Genomic DNA, 15,573 nt, shown 5'->3' on the forward strand with positions numbered 1-15,573 from the left:
TTTGAACTGTGGTGTTAGAGAAGACTCTTGAGAGTCCCTTGGACTGCAAGGAGATCCAACCAGTCCATCCTAAAGGAAATCAGTCCTGAATGTGCACTGGAAGGACTGATACTGAAGCCAAAGCTCCAATACTTTGGCCACCTGATGCGAAGAGCCGACTCATTGGAAAGGACCCTGATGCTGGGGAAGATTGAAGGTAAGAGGAGAAGCAGACGACAGAAGATGAGAAGCTTGGATGGCATCACTGACTCAACGGACACGAGTTTGAGCAAGCTGTGGGAGTTGGTGATGGATGGGAAGCCTGGTGTGCTGCAGCCCATGGGGTCACAGAGTCGGACAGGGCTGAGCCTCTGAACTGAACTGAAGAGGATGGCTGCTGCATTCAGGGCACCCTCCTGGATGCCTGCAACACTGCCTGAGTCCTGTGTTCACAGGGGCTCCTCGGGCAGTGCCCTGCTCCCATTACAGTTTGACCAAAGGACACCCCTCAGAATCCTGGAGGCCCCCCTCTCTGTGGCATTTCTGTAACCCCAGCGCCCCCACCCCACCCCTCCAGCCACAGCACTGTGCCCGCACCCCACGGGGTTGCCTGTTTATGGTCCTACTTCCCTTCCTGCCCTGTGAGTTGCTGGAGGCCTGGGAGCCTTCCTGCTTCATCACTGAGACATACAGCTAATGCCCCCAAAGGCTGTTCAAGTCAATGCCAGTGGAGGCTACGGCGTGCACACAAATCCGGGCCCCGTCCTTCCCTGGCTGTGTGACCTGAGGCAGCCGCTTCACCTCTCTGCGCTGTCATTTCCAAATCCACAAAGCGGTGGGGATCAAGACGGACTCACGAGGATTCCTGGCACCTGTAGCCCTCATTTACGAAGCGCCAACTACATGTCGGGCCCCACGTGATGGGCTCTGCGTACGTTATCTCTAAATTTGGGTAATTACCCCTCTGCAATTATCTCTGCTCACATTAGCGCTAATTTATGTAATTATTATCTCCATGTAATAATGTTCACATTCATTATTGCTCTCGGGGATGAATGATGCAGCTCAGGGCCCGGCACGCAGTAGGTCTTTCATAAATGATGACTAATTAGAGCCGTTATCCTAATGCCCACAGCATCAAGAGATGGGCCCAGAAGACAAGGGGGAGAAGAGTCCCCTCTCGCGGGCCACAGGTGGCTGAGGTCCTCATGACTCAGCAAAGATTCCAGCACCTACTGCAGGCCACCTACCCAGCTGGTCCAGCGGCGCAAACTCTTTCCCCTTCCCCGATGTGATAAATAACAATTGCAAACACTTAGGCCACGTGAGGGGCCCCGAGGACGGAATTATTTTCACTATCAAAGCCAAATTGGTTTACTAAAACTGTCAGCGGAAACCAAGCAAGATAAATTAAAGCCAGCAGCTCCTGGGCTGCGTGGCTTCCTCGCTAGTGAGATGCTATTTTCTCTCCCTCTGTGGGAGGAAGCGGGCGTCAGGCCCAGATCCTGCTCTGCCAAGTGTGTGCTGGGGTTTGCCGTAGAGAGACCCAGGCTGGTGACCCCGAGGGCTCAGCTCCCTCCTGTGACGCTTTAATCCTGTTAGCTGCCTGAACCCCTTCCCCTGCTGCCCGGTTTGGGCACGTCCAGACTCCCTAATGTGGCCTTCAAGGCCCTGCCTGATCCCACAGCTTCCTCATTGGCACCGCGCCTCCTGTATCTCTGAGCTCCAGACACACAGGGGTTCCTCCAGCTCCTCTCACAGGCTGGCGACGACCCCAGACCCTGGAGACATGGCAAGCAGAGTTTGAATCCCAGCCACGTGATCACAGTCACTGCTCTACTTCTAAGCATGTGTGTGGGCTCAGTTGCTCAGTTGTGTCTGACTCTTTGTGACCCCTCTGGACTGTAGTCTGCCAGGCTCCTCTGTCCATGGGATTTGCCAGGCAAGAGTACTGGAGTGGGTTGCCACTGCCTTCTCTAGGAGATCTTCCCGATCCAGGGATTGAACCCATGTCTCCTGCATCGGCAGGAGGATTCTTTACCACTGAGCCACCTGGGAAGCCCTCTACTTCTATGAGTTTATTCATCTGTAAAGTGGAGATAACAACCAGACTCACTGCCCGTGTTTGTTCACAAGGGATGTGAATGCCTGGCATGCAGTAAATGCTCAGCATATATTCCATGTTATGGACGAATAATAAGAGAGTCATGCTTCCTGCTTCTGGACCTTAGCGCATGCTGTTCCTTCTGGCTGGAACACTGTTCCCTCCATCTTTGCCCGTCTTCTGTCTGTTCCAGTTCATAGGCAGTGTGCTGGAACCAGTGGCTCCTTCTGGGTCATATGAGCTGATTGTTAAGGGTCCAGGCATTTGGTGAGCCTGCTGATGTTGTATTGATTGCTCGAGATTGGTTTCACAGTGTAAGTATTTACACCGAGGAAATTGGCAAATGCTGCAAATCAGGGAGTTGCTCCCCAGCCCACCAGCCAAGAAAAGCCATTGTGGAACCTTGACCAGCATTCTCCTGCTCTAGAATAACCCCATGTCTTTCGGGTCTGAGCAGCTGGCAGGATGGACAACTCCTTTCTGAGATGGGAAGATGACTCGAAACAGGTTTGGAAAAAGAATCAAGGGGTTTAAGTCCAGGGACTTCATTGGAGATGCCTCTTAGACATCGAAGTGAAGAGGTGAGAAAGCAGGTGGAAATAAGGTGGGCATAATAGCTGTATATTCCTCCTAGGATTACTTGGAGGGGCAAATCAAGTAACACTTGGGAAGAACCTCGCAGACAGTGAGTACTCAATGATGAAAATGGCTTTCCTCACCACCTCCATGAGAAACGACCTTAACCACTGCCTAGACTTGTGGTTCCTCCAGTCCAAATCTGGTTGGGAGATACTTGTGTAAAGAGGGGGCATTATTTCTAAAAACTGAATTTATATTAGAGAAATGCAAATCAAAACTACCATGAGGTATTACCTCACACTGGTCAGAATGGCTTCATTAAAATGTCTACAAATAACAAATGCTGGAGAGGGTGTGGAGAAAAGGGAATGCTCCTACACTGTTGGTGGCAATGTAAATTGGTGTAGCCCCTATGGAGAACAGTATGGAGGTTTCTCATAGAACTAAAAACAGAGGTGCCATATGATCCAGCAATCTTACTTCTGGGCATGTATCTTAACAAAACCATCAATATAATTTGAAAAGATAAATGCACCCCAATGTTCACTGTGGCCCATTCACAATAGCCAAGACGTGGAAGCAACCTAAATGTCTATCAACAGATGAATGGATAAAGAAGATATACATATACACACTGGAATACTACTCAGCCATAAAAAAGAATGACATAATGCCACTTGCAGTGGCACAAATAGACCTAGAGATGATCATATTAAGTGAAGTAAGTCAAAGACAAATATCATATGCTATCACTTATATGTGGGATCTAAAATATGACACAAATGAACTTATCAATGATACAAAAACAGGCACAGAGAACAGACTCCTGGTTCCTGAGAGGGAGTGGGGATGGCGGGGGGAAGGATTGGGAGTTTGGGATTATCAGATGCAAACTGTTATATATAGGATGGATAAACAAGGTCTCATTGCAGAGCACAGGGAACTATATTCAATACCCTGTAATAAACCACAATGGAAAAGCATATGAAAAATATGTGTAACCCCTACCCAACCTCCACACTCCAGCCACATCAAACTCCCGTTAAGCCACTAAGTGGGCCACTTTCTCTCTCATTTCCAGACTTTGCACATGCTGTACTCACTGTCTGGACCCTCTTCATTCCTCTTCATCACTTGTGTACCCTCTTTCATCCCATCCCAGAAGTCACTACCTCCTGGAAGCCCTCCATGATTTCACACAGACTCCCTCAGCGGCCTGCTCTCCCCATCACTGCTCTTATCAAACTGCACATGGTTTCGTGTCCTCACTCACTAGACAGTGAGGGCGGAGACTGTCCCACCTTTCTCACAACTGTCTCCAGCGCCTAGCCGAGTGCTCCCACACAGGGGTGCACAGCATATTTTTCAGAGTTTATAGAGACCAGTCAACCCGCTCTTTTCCAATATAAGCTTTACTGCCGAGTTGGCAACTATCAGAGCCTTTTCAGTGCTTGGCTCATAGCAGATACTCAGAAAACATGTCTTGAATGAATGAGCACTTTATTCCAGGCTCTAGAAGTCAGAGAGCCAACAATGGGAGAAAGGGAGGGAGGCAGTGGGCAAGGGAGGCTTAACACTTGCCTCCAGTAGCCACAAAACACCCATGTTCCAGGAGTCTCATTATAGATGAGAAAAGCCAAAGCCCAGGGAGAAGTCCAAAGTCACTCAGCTGTAGGTGGAGGAGACGAGAAATTCTGACTCAGGTTGGCCCGACCCCAAGGCCACAAGAGGCAGCTGTGTACTGACGGTAACTCTATGACTCAGGGCAGCCTCTGAGGACTCTCAGAGCCTCTGTCTCTCAGGAGCCTCTGCCTCCAAGGGACTGCTCCAAAGACCGTCACTCATAGTCTTGCAAATCATCTTCCTCTTGCCAGGCTCCTCTGCAAAGCCAGGCAGCCCCAGAGTCCTGCTTCCCAGTCAAGCGAGTTCTACTTCAGGCTTGTGGGGAGAGCTGACCCCCAGAGGTCCTGTCTGCATCCAGAAAGGTCCTTCCGAACTTGGCACCCAGCCACGTGTCTGAGTCTGCTGGCAAGCCCTTTCTTCTGCGTTTCTAGACACACTGTCTGTCTCTGTACCCTTCTCCCGACCCCTGCGCACTTAGAGAGGGAAAGTTCTGATGGAGCATCTAATAGGTACCCTCACTGAGTATTGGGAAACAGACACACAGCCAGGGAAAGGCCATGCATTATAACACGTCTCTTTCATTTGGCAGTCACTGTCTGAGCGTCAGCTGTGTGTCAGACTCTGTGTAAGATGCTGGAAGAGAGAGAAATCAGATCAGGTCCTGACTGCAAGGACCTCCTGGTCTAGTTGAGTGAGACATGGGAAAACAAACTACTGTGTGTGTTAGACTTTCTTCCTCCTTCCGACCGTACTGGCCATTTGGTCCTCTGAAAATGCTGTCCTTGCTCTTGGCACAGGACCTTAAGGGGATTCTGTTCCTTTTGAATATGTTCACTCCAATTCACATATTTACGTGCTGAGCCTTCTCAGATCCTCCAGGAAAGGCTTCTCTGACCTTCCTCTTGACATCAGATCCCCATTATAGAATCGCATGGCATCAGGCACCTTTCCTTACATGGCTTAACAAAGTTAAATTGACGCATCTCCTCATTTAGTGCACACTTCCTGAGCAGACTGAGTTTCTTGAGGACAGGGGCTCTTTCTGGGTGTGTACAATGTTGCTTCCCCACCATCGGGACCCCGGTTCTTTGCATAGCCCCTGATAGACAGGAGGTGCTTAATTAATAGTGGTTGAAACCATCAAGCAAGAGCAATTTCTTCCCCAACTGGCTAGACCTAGGGGTCCACCCATCAGAAACACTCACAACTGGATGTCTAAGAAGATCCGCTTCTCCTCGCCTACATGGATCTTCCAGACACAGTCTTCACCTTCCACGTAGGGCTCTGGCCAGTTTGGCGACAGCACCACCCCGGCCACGGCAGAGAGCTCCCCACCGCACATGGCTGTAAAAGACACAGACAGACAGACATGATGCATAAGGAAACAGATCCGGCAGGACAGTTAGGAGTGTGGGCTATGAAACCAGACAGTCCATACGTGTGTGGAAGGATTAAATTCAGACCGGCCACCTGTCTCCTCCAGCTGAAGGCTGGCGAAGGCGGGATAAGGACATTGTACTGGGGGTTCTGCAACCCTGGGATTCAACCGGCTGAGAAGCAAGTCTTTGAAAAAATTCCAGAAAGTTTCAGAAACCAAACCTTGAATTTGCCACTCACCAACAACTGTTCACATAGCATTTACATTGCATTTAGGACATTCCTATATCATTTACATTGTGTTTGCAATTGTTTATGTAGTATTTACTTTGTATTATAAGTAATCTAGAAGTGATTTAAAGTATATGAGAGGATGTGCCCTTTTATATAAGGGACTTGAGTATCCATAAATTTTTGTATGGAGGGGTTGTGTAGTGACGGTTCTGGAACCACTCCCTTGAGGATACCAAGGGATGGCTGTTGCTCTTTTTCAGTACCAAGGACAAAGCCCAAGGTTTCAAGGACCTCTTCCACAGGCTTCCCCTTGAGCAGGGGGCGTAGTGACCGGGAGATGGTGCATTTGACTCAGGTGGACCTGAGTTCGAGTCTTGTCTCGGCCACCAAAGGCTCTGTTGACAAGGCATGTAAGTTCTTGGAGCCTCAGCTGTTTCCCTCTGTACAGCAGGGGGAAACATCAGTGTGGACCTCACTGGGTAATTCTGAGGCTTAACTGAGCTCATGGATGTCAGACATGGCACAGTGCCAGGCACACGGTAAGTATTCAGTAATTCTTAGTTAATGTTACTGTGGAGGGCCCTGGCTCTGAACTGGAAGTGAAGATGTGTGGCTGCACCTGGCCCTTTATTTTTATTTTTATTTTTTTTATTTTTTATTTTTTTTTATTTTCTTTTATTATTATTTTTTTTTCCAGTGGGTTTTGTCATACATTGATAAATTTCAGTCTGTGTTTGGCACTTTGGAAAGTTCTCAATGTGGCAGAGGCCAAAGCACCAATAAATTCCGCTCTGTTAAACCAGCACATTTAATACAGGGATCAATCCTTCACCACGGCAAGGCTATGACTTCATGCCAACTGCCATCTGGGCGGCGGGTGCCAGAAGCCAGGACTCTGTTCATTACTCTGCATTCCCCATGTGAGTCCAGGCTCGGAGCGGCTCAGTGGTCTTAAACATGGAGAAGCGGGGAGGGCAGGGCGCTGGGCATCCACGTAGATGAGGGTTCCACAGAGCTGACGCTGTCCAAAGGGGCAAAGAGCACAGGTCTCGGAGAACAGAGAGACCAGAGTTCCATACCCACTTCTGCCAATTACCCTCAGTGTGCTATGTGGCATGTCATACCCCAGCTGCTATTTCTCTGTCTCTACATGGGATCAATAACAAGATGCACCTCAGGTGGTGGACTTCTTTGGTGGCTCAGCAGTAAAGGATCCTCCTGCCAATGCAGGAGATTTGAGTTCAATCCTTGGGTAGGGAAGATCCTCTGGAAGAGGAAAGGGCAGCCCGCTCCAGTATTCTTGCCTGGGAAATCCCATGAATGGAGGAGTCTGGTGGGTAACAAACAGTCCATGGGGTAACAAAGAATCAGACACAACTTAGCAACTGAACAAGACAGGCTTGTGGTGAGGATTAAATCGTATAATGCACAGAGCGCCTGCAACACAGTTTCTCTGCACTCCTATTAACAACTTATTATCATCATTATCATTAATTAGACTCAGGGTTGCCATGTGCTGTTGGGTGGGTTGTGCACTGCACAAGTCTGCATAGCATATATAGGAGCTGAAGTCCATGCAGAGATCTTCTCACCAAGCTACACACGATGGGGCCTTGTATCTGGAGGAAGGGGCCCCTTTTCAATTTTATCCATTTTGTAGTTTTCTCAAGGATCAGCAGCAAACCTGACCCAAAGGAAGGTGAGCCCTGGAAAGGGTTCTAATCCTAAAATCAGTACATAAGCTGGATCTCTTCATCTGAAGGAGTGGAGGGCCCTGGGACATCCTGGAGGGAGGGCTGTGACCCACTCACCTCTGCACAGGGGCTCTGTGTCATTCCAGTATGGGTCTCGCACGTTGATGCACTCAATGATGGCCGGGCCCTGCTCCAGAGAGTGGCCGGGGTCGCAGGTGAACTCCACTACGGTCCCGATGTTATAGGTTGGGTCGGACGTGGTGAAGTTCCCGTTCTGAATGTAGGGCTCGTAGCAGTGGCCTTTCTCAAAGGCTGGGGCCAGAATACAAAAGAGGGCAGCCGCTCACGTGAGTCAGGGGAGGCTCACAGGGCTGTGTCACACAAGCAGGCTCCCCACTTGCTGCTCAGGGAAGCCCCATGGAAAACGGGCACCAGACCCCCCCACTCCAGTTCCTGCTGACCTGCTGAGGGCCCTTGGCCACTCACCTGGCCTCTCTACCTCTTTATTTTCATATCTGAAATGGGAACAAGGACCGTTGCCTCCCCAACCTCAAAGAGGCAGCCTTTGGAAGTCCAAGGGTCAGTCTAGCCATGACCTCTTCTCCAGCCTTAGCAGGTCACATTTCTGCCTCCCAAGACCCAGCCCTGCCACGCTTCCCTCCATCTCACAGTGACAACCCAGCAGAGGGGGCGGCCCCCTGGGACCCTCACCCTCGAACCGGATGTTGAAGGCTGAGGCCACCGGCGGCTGGTTGGACGTGAATTCGATGCGGATGGTATGGCCATCGCTCAGCAGGCCCTCAAAGGGGACATTCTCAGTTTGGAAGGAGTCGTAGAGAAGAGTGGACTTGTTGGTCAGCCCGCTGTAGACCATCATCCTAGCAGTGCAGAAGGAGATGGGGGTCAATGAGAGGTCTTCAGGGGCCACTGACATGCTGCAGTGGGAGGCATGTGCCATGAGCACCCCCTCTGGGACCTCATTCTCAGACTCACACCCCGACTTCACCCCATAGTCACCAGGATGCTCTGCGTCATCTCACCAAATTTGTCTCCCTTTCTGTACAATGCTTATCCTAGACTCATGGATGGATTCTGAGCTTGTAAGGAAAGTGCTGTGTATATGTAATGACCAACTGAATTAATTGATACCAATTAGTTATTACTAATATGGGCTTCCCTGGTGGCTTAGCAGTAAAGGATCTACCCGCAATACAGGAGTTGAGGGAGATGTGGGTTCAATCCCTGGGTCGGGAAGACCCTCTGCAGGAGGACGTGGCAACCTACCCCACTATTCTTGCTTGGAGAATACCATGGACCGAGAAGCCTGGTGGGCTATAGTCCATGGGGGTCACAAAGAGTTGGACATGACTCAAGTGACTTAGCAGCTGCAGTATTTATTACTAATTAAGAAGTTGGGATGATGAGGTTAATAACATTCTTGAAACACTGTACACACACACACACACACACACACACACACACACACGTGTAAGAGTCCCGACTTCAAATTCTGAGCTGTGGGACTTTGGACAAAAACATTTTACCCCACTGAGCCTCAGGTTCTTCATCTGTAAAATGGGTACAAGAGTGTGGGGATCAGAGGCCGAGGGTATAGTGTGCAGGACAGAGCAGGTATGCAGGTCAGAGGACCAATCATTGGACCACCACCAGGCTCTGTCACTGACTCTTGCCTCCCAAGAACACTGCGTGGAGTTGGAGGAGTCCCAATTTCCAGTCCCCAGTTCCCCATTCACTGAAGTTACACAAGTCTCAACACATCTCGGGCCTCACTTTCCGCAATCCTGCAAGGAGGGATCACAAAGTCTTTCTGACCTATCTTAGAGGGGGCTTTGAAAAGATGAAGCACCGTGAAAACTGAAAGGTGTCAGACAAAATGTTGGTATTCAATCTTAGTGTTATTAAAACCCTTGGGTGCTTGACTCTTTGCTGGCCTTGGCAGTTTTAAAAAAGTTATGCAAAAATGTGGAAGGAACCAGTATACAAATTGGATCACTTACTTTTATGGATGGGATCATCAATAGGCATTTTTAATTTTTCAAGTTTTTTTTTTTTTTACCATGACCCATAAAAAGGGTTTATCATATAGATTTCTAATGTCATCAAACTGTAGAAATGTTGGAATCTCAGTCTGTTTATTCTGCCGTGTGTCCACTGTGATTGGGATAAGGAGGGGGCTGGGGTAGAGGCCAAGGGCCATGCTGAGAGTGCAGGGCCTTTTCACAATCTTCAAATCCCTGCTGAATTTGTTGTCTCTTTGGGGCCATGCCCAGGACTCTTCTTTCAGAGAATTGCAGCCTTTGGCAACAAGGGGTGCTCTAGGGCACACCCTCAGGATCTCAAAATCTCTACCGTCAATGACTCTTCCCAAAATAGCAGTTTTCTAGCTATGTTCTCTAGAATGTCTGAAATAGTAAAGAGTTTTATCTCAAATCTATGTATAGTCTATGGTCAAATGGGCTTGGAAAATTTAAATGAAAATTAAACATTTTTTTCCCTTGCAGGACTTGTCAGTGCCTTTGCCAGTGAATATGCCTTGATGCCAAGATAGAGACTGGGTATAGTGTCTCCCAAACATATTTGACCAGAGAACCCACTTTCTATGCTGCATATTATGGGACTGCAGTTTAGAAAGACGTCATTTTGTTGTTGGGGGGGGGGTGGAAATCATCTTTAAAATTTCATTTCACTCCTCTACTCAAAATCCTTCCATGGCTCTCTACAGCTTATAGAAGCATCTGGCAGCCAAAGCCCTTCAGAAGGTGGCCCACATTTACCTCCTCATCTTTGTTCATCTCCACTCCTGTTCTCCCTGCTTGGGCTAGCTACTCCATACACTCACCGTATTTTGGGTTCCCTGACTGAATCTCTAAGGTTTAGATCCAGGTCCCACATCTTACATGGAGCCTCCTCTAGCTCTAACCTCTTGCAACTGTGGTATTTAAGCTGTTTTTCCTCAATAAAGTCCATGGACAAATAAAGCTCCCCTTTCTTCTTAGCACAGCAAGTATCTTCACTGTGTGTGTGTGTGTGTGTGTGTGCGCGCACACACACACACACACACACACACACACACACACACACACACGTGCACCCTGACCTTTGATCTTGATGAACAACTCCAAACTTCTTTCCCTACAGATACTTGAGCTCTGGTTTTCCCTGGTGGTTGTAAACACATCCCTTTCATAAACCTTTGCAGGGCTCCACAGAAACCCCTAGTGAAACTACAGTGTCCACGTGTCTGTCGGCTCATTTATCAGGATTTCATAAACTTCCAGAAAATACTCACTTTGGTTAATTTTTCTTTCTCTCTGCTTCTCACTGTCTGGTCTAAATGTACACTTGGTTTATTCCCAGCACTGTTCGGAAGAGGCAAACCAGAGGTCTGAACGTTAAAAAGCACTCATCACTGAGGGCTCCCAGGTCCTGCTTCTCCAGGGGGAAGAGACTGGGCATCTGTTTTTCTGAAAGGTTCCTGAGGTCATTCTGATGCTACAGAGAATCCAGGCTCCGAAGCCCCTATTCGACACCTTGTACTTTAAGGCAGTGATTTATTGATACAAAGTTGTTCAGGATAAGGCTGGATGGTTTGGAGGGAAGTGGACTCCAGAGTTGGGTAAATTATTCAGTTGTCTTGTATTTTCTCAGCATCCTTTCCCAGAGGTTAATGGTTTAGGTCTGAAGCTTCAAAGAAGCCAGGACGGTATAATTCTAAGTTGAAAGTTGGACGGAATCCAGGACCCCAAGGTGCTGGTGTTCTGTCGGTGCCCTACCCGCACCCCTCCGCACTCACCGCTCACCCAGTTTGGGCTGGTTTCCGGAGGCTCTGAGAATCAGCCAGTGCAGCCAGCTCAAGGGGTGAGAGCAATGCTGAGGAGTCAGTGAGTGTCCTCCAGCAGGGGGTGAGTGGGCAGATAAATACCCTAGCTCCCTTGCCCTCTGACAGGAACTCTCTGAGCCGTGCTAAATACAGCTTCCTGGGGGACCCCTGTAGATAAGAGACCTGACTATTAACACACACTGTATCTACTCCCTTTCCTTCTCTGCTCATTTTCTTGGTGCTTTCTAGGATCAGCTTCTAAATAAACCACTTTCTTTCATACCATTGTCATCCCGTCTGTTTCCAAGGGAACCCACTCTAACACAGCAATTCTAAGCAGCCAAGATCCTAATTTTCTAGAATATTCCAGAATATTCTGGAATAAGGTCTCAGCTTATCAAAGTTTTCAGATTCTGGCTTCTGTGCCTATTACTTAGCTTCGACAGATGTGCTCTTGGCCAAATGCTGTCTTGTTATTGAAAGTTCCCTCGTGTGCATACATCTGGTTTTTGAATCTCAATTTCCTGTCACACCAGGAATGAATGTTCTTCTCTCCCATTCTCCATCGAGGCTAATACCTGATGTGGGCAGAGAGCAGGTGCTCAGTGAATTCTCTCTCCTTGCTCCACTGCAAAAAGGGATGTGCAGGAGAAGGGATGAGGCCGTGCAAGGCAGGGGGGACTCCCTTCCTGCCTCTCCCCCTACCCTGCTGCGTGACTGGGGCAAGTCTCTTCCCCGCTGTATGCCCTGGTTCCCTTATGTGTAAAGGGAGGAGATCAAAACTGATGGTTTCTAATAGCCTTGCCTCCCTCCCAATTCTTCCTTTCTTGACCTCCATGAGCCAACAGTTTAGCCATTCAAGACTTCAAATCCCAAGCCACACCCCAGCACTCTGGGAAGGTGTGAGGCTGGCTGGGGACCCTCAGGGGTTTACCTGTCCTTCTCATGCAGTGCCAGCCGCTCAAAGTGCAGGTGCAGTTTCTGGCCCTCTGGAGCTTCGATCGTCCACACGCAGAACTGGCTCCCATTGGCGTTTGCAGAGTGACTTGGGGACAGGACGCGGCCGATGGTGGCGTTGCGCACAGCCCCTCCACAAGGGGCTGGAGCCAGACGGTAGAGGTGCGTGGGCAACGAGAGGATTGCAGAGAGAGAGCGGTCGGGGGCGGGGCGGGGGGGAAGATAAGTGAGTGTTTTATCCTTTTCCAACCCCAGCCCCTTAGTGAGAGGAAATATGCTGGGAAGAGGAACACCGTGGGAAAGTTCCTTCCTCCTGAGACGGGTCCATCCTGTGTGAAAGGAGATCTAGTCCCACTGGATCTGGAACTGCCGTGTGCGCGCCACGGTAGGGAAGGGATGACTGATTTAACGCACTGGCTGTGCCCTGTTCTCGGTTACAAAATGGTAATCAAGAAGGACATAAATAGGCAGTTCTCCACAGAAGAAGTCTACTTCCAGTACTTAGTTAAGCACTCCAAAAAAAAAAAAAAAAAAATTCAGCCTCACTAACAGTAAAAGAAATGCAAATCTAAACTATATTCTATCCCCGTCCACCTAATTGGTCCAGATAAAGAGCAGCAATAAACGGGAAGCGCCATCTCCGGTGATGAGAAATGGTTGCTCTCATTCAGGTCTGGTTGGAATGCAAATTGCTATGACCTTTCAGGAGGGAAATCTGATGAAAAGACCTGGAAAATGTGTTTAAGCACTTTGACCTGGTAATTAAGGTTCTGGGAACTTAGGTCAAAAAAAGATTTAGAGAGTTTCGCAAAAATGTATGCCTGATGATGTTCACTGTTTGATTGCTTCTAAGAGCAAAACACTGCGAACATGAATGTCCGCTTACAGATGCTCGGTGAGATGCACGCCATTCATTCAGCTTTTAAAAACCCTGTTATCAAACAGTACTTCAAAATATAGGAAAATACTCACTATATTTTAAGCAGCGGGAAAAAAAGTTAGAAAATGTTCTGCCATACCTATTTCAATGAGCTATATGCAAAGATCAATTGAGACCAGGAATACAAAAGTGATGGTAGACTCTTCACCACTTTTGTTATTTCTTGGAAATATTTTTTTCCAGAGTCATATATTACTTTTATCATAAAAATCTAACATACATGAAAAATGACCTGTGAACTGAGAAGAGTTCTGCAAATGTTGGGAGGTAGTTTTATTCTTAGAAGATATCTGGCTCTCATTAAATGTTTGTTGAATGACTTCATGACTAACAAAGAGTTGCAGAGATGAGAAAGGCAGAGAGCTCCCTTGGCGGCTCTGGACTCTGCGGTGACTTACAGCCAAGATGCTGCTGGGAAGGCTTGCAGTTTTTTTCAGGACCACGGACAGAGTACCGGGTCGCCCATGTGTCCACTCTGCCTCCTGTCCCAAAGTGGAGGTTCAAATCTGCCCGGTGTCACTTATCCACTGTTTATCTAGGACAAGTCACTGAGGCTCTCTGAACCTCTAGTAAAGCGGTAATAATAATTCCACCCTCCTTATGGATGGTGGTGAGAAATGAAATACTGCGTGGACAGGGCTTGGCGCCATCCCTGGCACAGAGTAGGTGCTCAGGACGCAGCCAGCCTTATTGCCCTACAGCTCAGGGGCCGAGGAGATGGACGAGCTGTCCCTGGTGGGGGGCGCCAGCCATCTGTCCTCTCTGAGCGGCTGCTCATTTGCTGCCTCTCTGCTCCCCTTCCTTGCCTTATTAAGCCGACTGATGACTCTGTTTGGCTTCAATTTGCCAGCCGTGGCTCCCCATCCATCTTTCTTAGCACAAATTGAGGCTTAATTCCTCTCTGATTTCATACATAGATAAAAATTAACTCGAGGGAGGCATGGAGACCAACTGCCTATGGTTTGGATTTTTCTTTTCTTTGTTTTAAAAACACACACACACACACACAAAGTTCTGAACAGCCTTGAGAGAACAATAGTGCAATAATTAAAATCTCAGAATTTATCATCAGCTCTCATTTGCATCTTGAATTCTAGTGACTACAAATGCCTGGAGGGCAGGAATGATGTTTTTCTTACTCCCGGTATTCTGTTTGTACATGGCTCATGGCCTGGCACATAGTAGGTGCTCAGTTAATGTGAGCACTCTGTACTCTCCTGGCCATGGTCAGGATTTTTGAGAATCTAATAGGGTTTTACTCTCTCAATAACTGAGGATGGTCAAGGTTACGGCCGCTGGTGCAGAGAGATTGTCGTATAGAGTACTTCTCAATCTGTGACACATAGCACATTAACTACAGAAAGAGCAGGCTAAATGCAGATTTTTGATTAGCTTGGTTTTGTATGGGGCCCAGGATTATGTATTTCTAATAGTCTCACTGGTCTGCAGACTGCACTTTAAATAGTGAATGTGTAAGGGAAACAGCTCAAGAGAGAAGGGCTCTAGATCCAGTTCAATTTCTATCTGGTGACTCTGAGGAAGAAACTTCACCTCCACGAGCCTCAGTTTCCTCATCTGTGAAATGGGGATAATGGTTCACACCATGTAGGATTACTGTGAGGATTTATCATAGCCCTGGCATATGGACTGGTCTCAAAATATGGCAGCTGTCACATCAAAAGCTCAAGCAACAACAACCAAAAAAAAAAAAAAAACCCCATAAATTAGACTTTGTCAAAATTAAGGACATTAAGGGGGCGACAGAGGATGAGATGGTTGGATGGCATCACCGACTCAATGGACAAGAGTTTGAGCAAACTCTGGGAGATAGCAAAGGACAGGGAAGCCTGGTGTACTGCAGTCCGTGGGGTCACAAGGAGTTGGACACGACTTAGTGACTGAACAACAAAAAGCACACTATTGAGAAGTGAAAAGACAACCCAGAAGGTGGGAGGAAATATTTGCAAATCATACATCTAATAAGAGTCTAGTACCCAGAATACATAAAGATTTCTTACGACTCAAGAAAAAGACAACTACATTTTAAAAATGGTCAAAGGACTTGAATAGACTTTTCTCCCGGAAGATACACAAATGGCCAAACAAGCATATGAAAAGACGCTCACTGTCATCAGCCGCTGGGAAAATGCAAATCAGAATCACACTAGGATACCTTCACACCCACTAGGATGGCTGTCATGATAAAAAGAAGACATGGGAAATAAGTGCTGGTGAGGATGTGGAG

The 15,573-nt window shown here is 48.0% G+C and overlaps 1 protein-coding gene across 3 annotated transcripts in view; it reads right to left on the minus strand.

Moving 5' to 3' along the window:
- Window positions 1-15,573, minus strand: part of SEZ6L (seizure related 6 homolog like) — a 185,741-nt gene that overhangs the window by 47,488 nt on the left and 122,680 nt on the right. For all 3 annotated transcript variants that reach the window (XM_043438080.1, XM_043438079.1, XM_043438078.1), the window contains exons 6-9: window positions 12,366-12,531; window positions 8,302-8,468; window positions 7,708-7,902; window positions 5,491-5,629 (exon numbers count right to left, since the gene is read on the minus strand). In XM_043438080.1, the coding sequence (XP_043294015.1) occupies window positions 5,491-5,629; window positions 7,708-7,902; window positions 8,302-8,468; window positions 12,366-12,531 (667 nt within the window). The remainder of the gene's footprint in view (window positions 1-5,490; window positions 5,630-7,707; window positions 7,903-8,301; window positions 8,469-12,365; window positions 12,532-15,573) is intronic.

Source organism: Cervus canadensis, chromosome 1, assembly GCF_019320065.1.
Source record: "Cervus canadensis isolate Bull #8, Minnesota chromosome 1, ASM1932006v1, whole genome shotgun sequence".
Classification (NCBI taxonomy): Eukaryota; Metazoa; Chordata; class Mammalia; order Artiodactyla; family Cervidae; genus Cervus; species Cervus canadensis.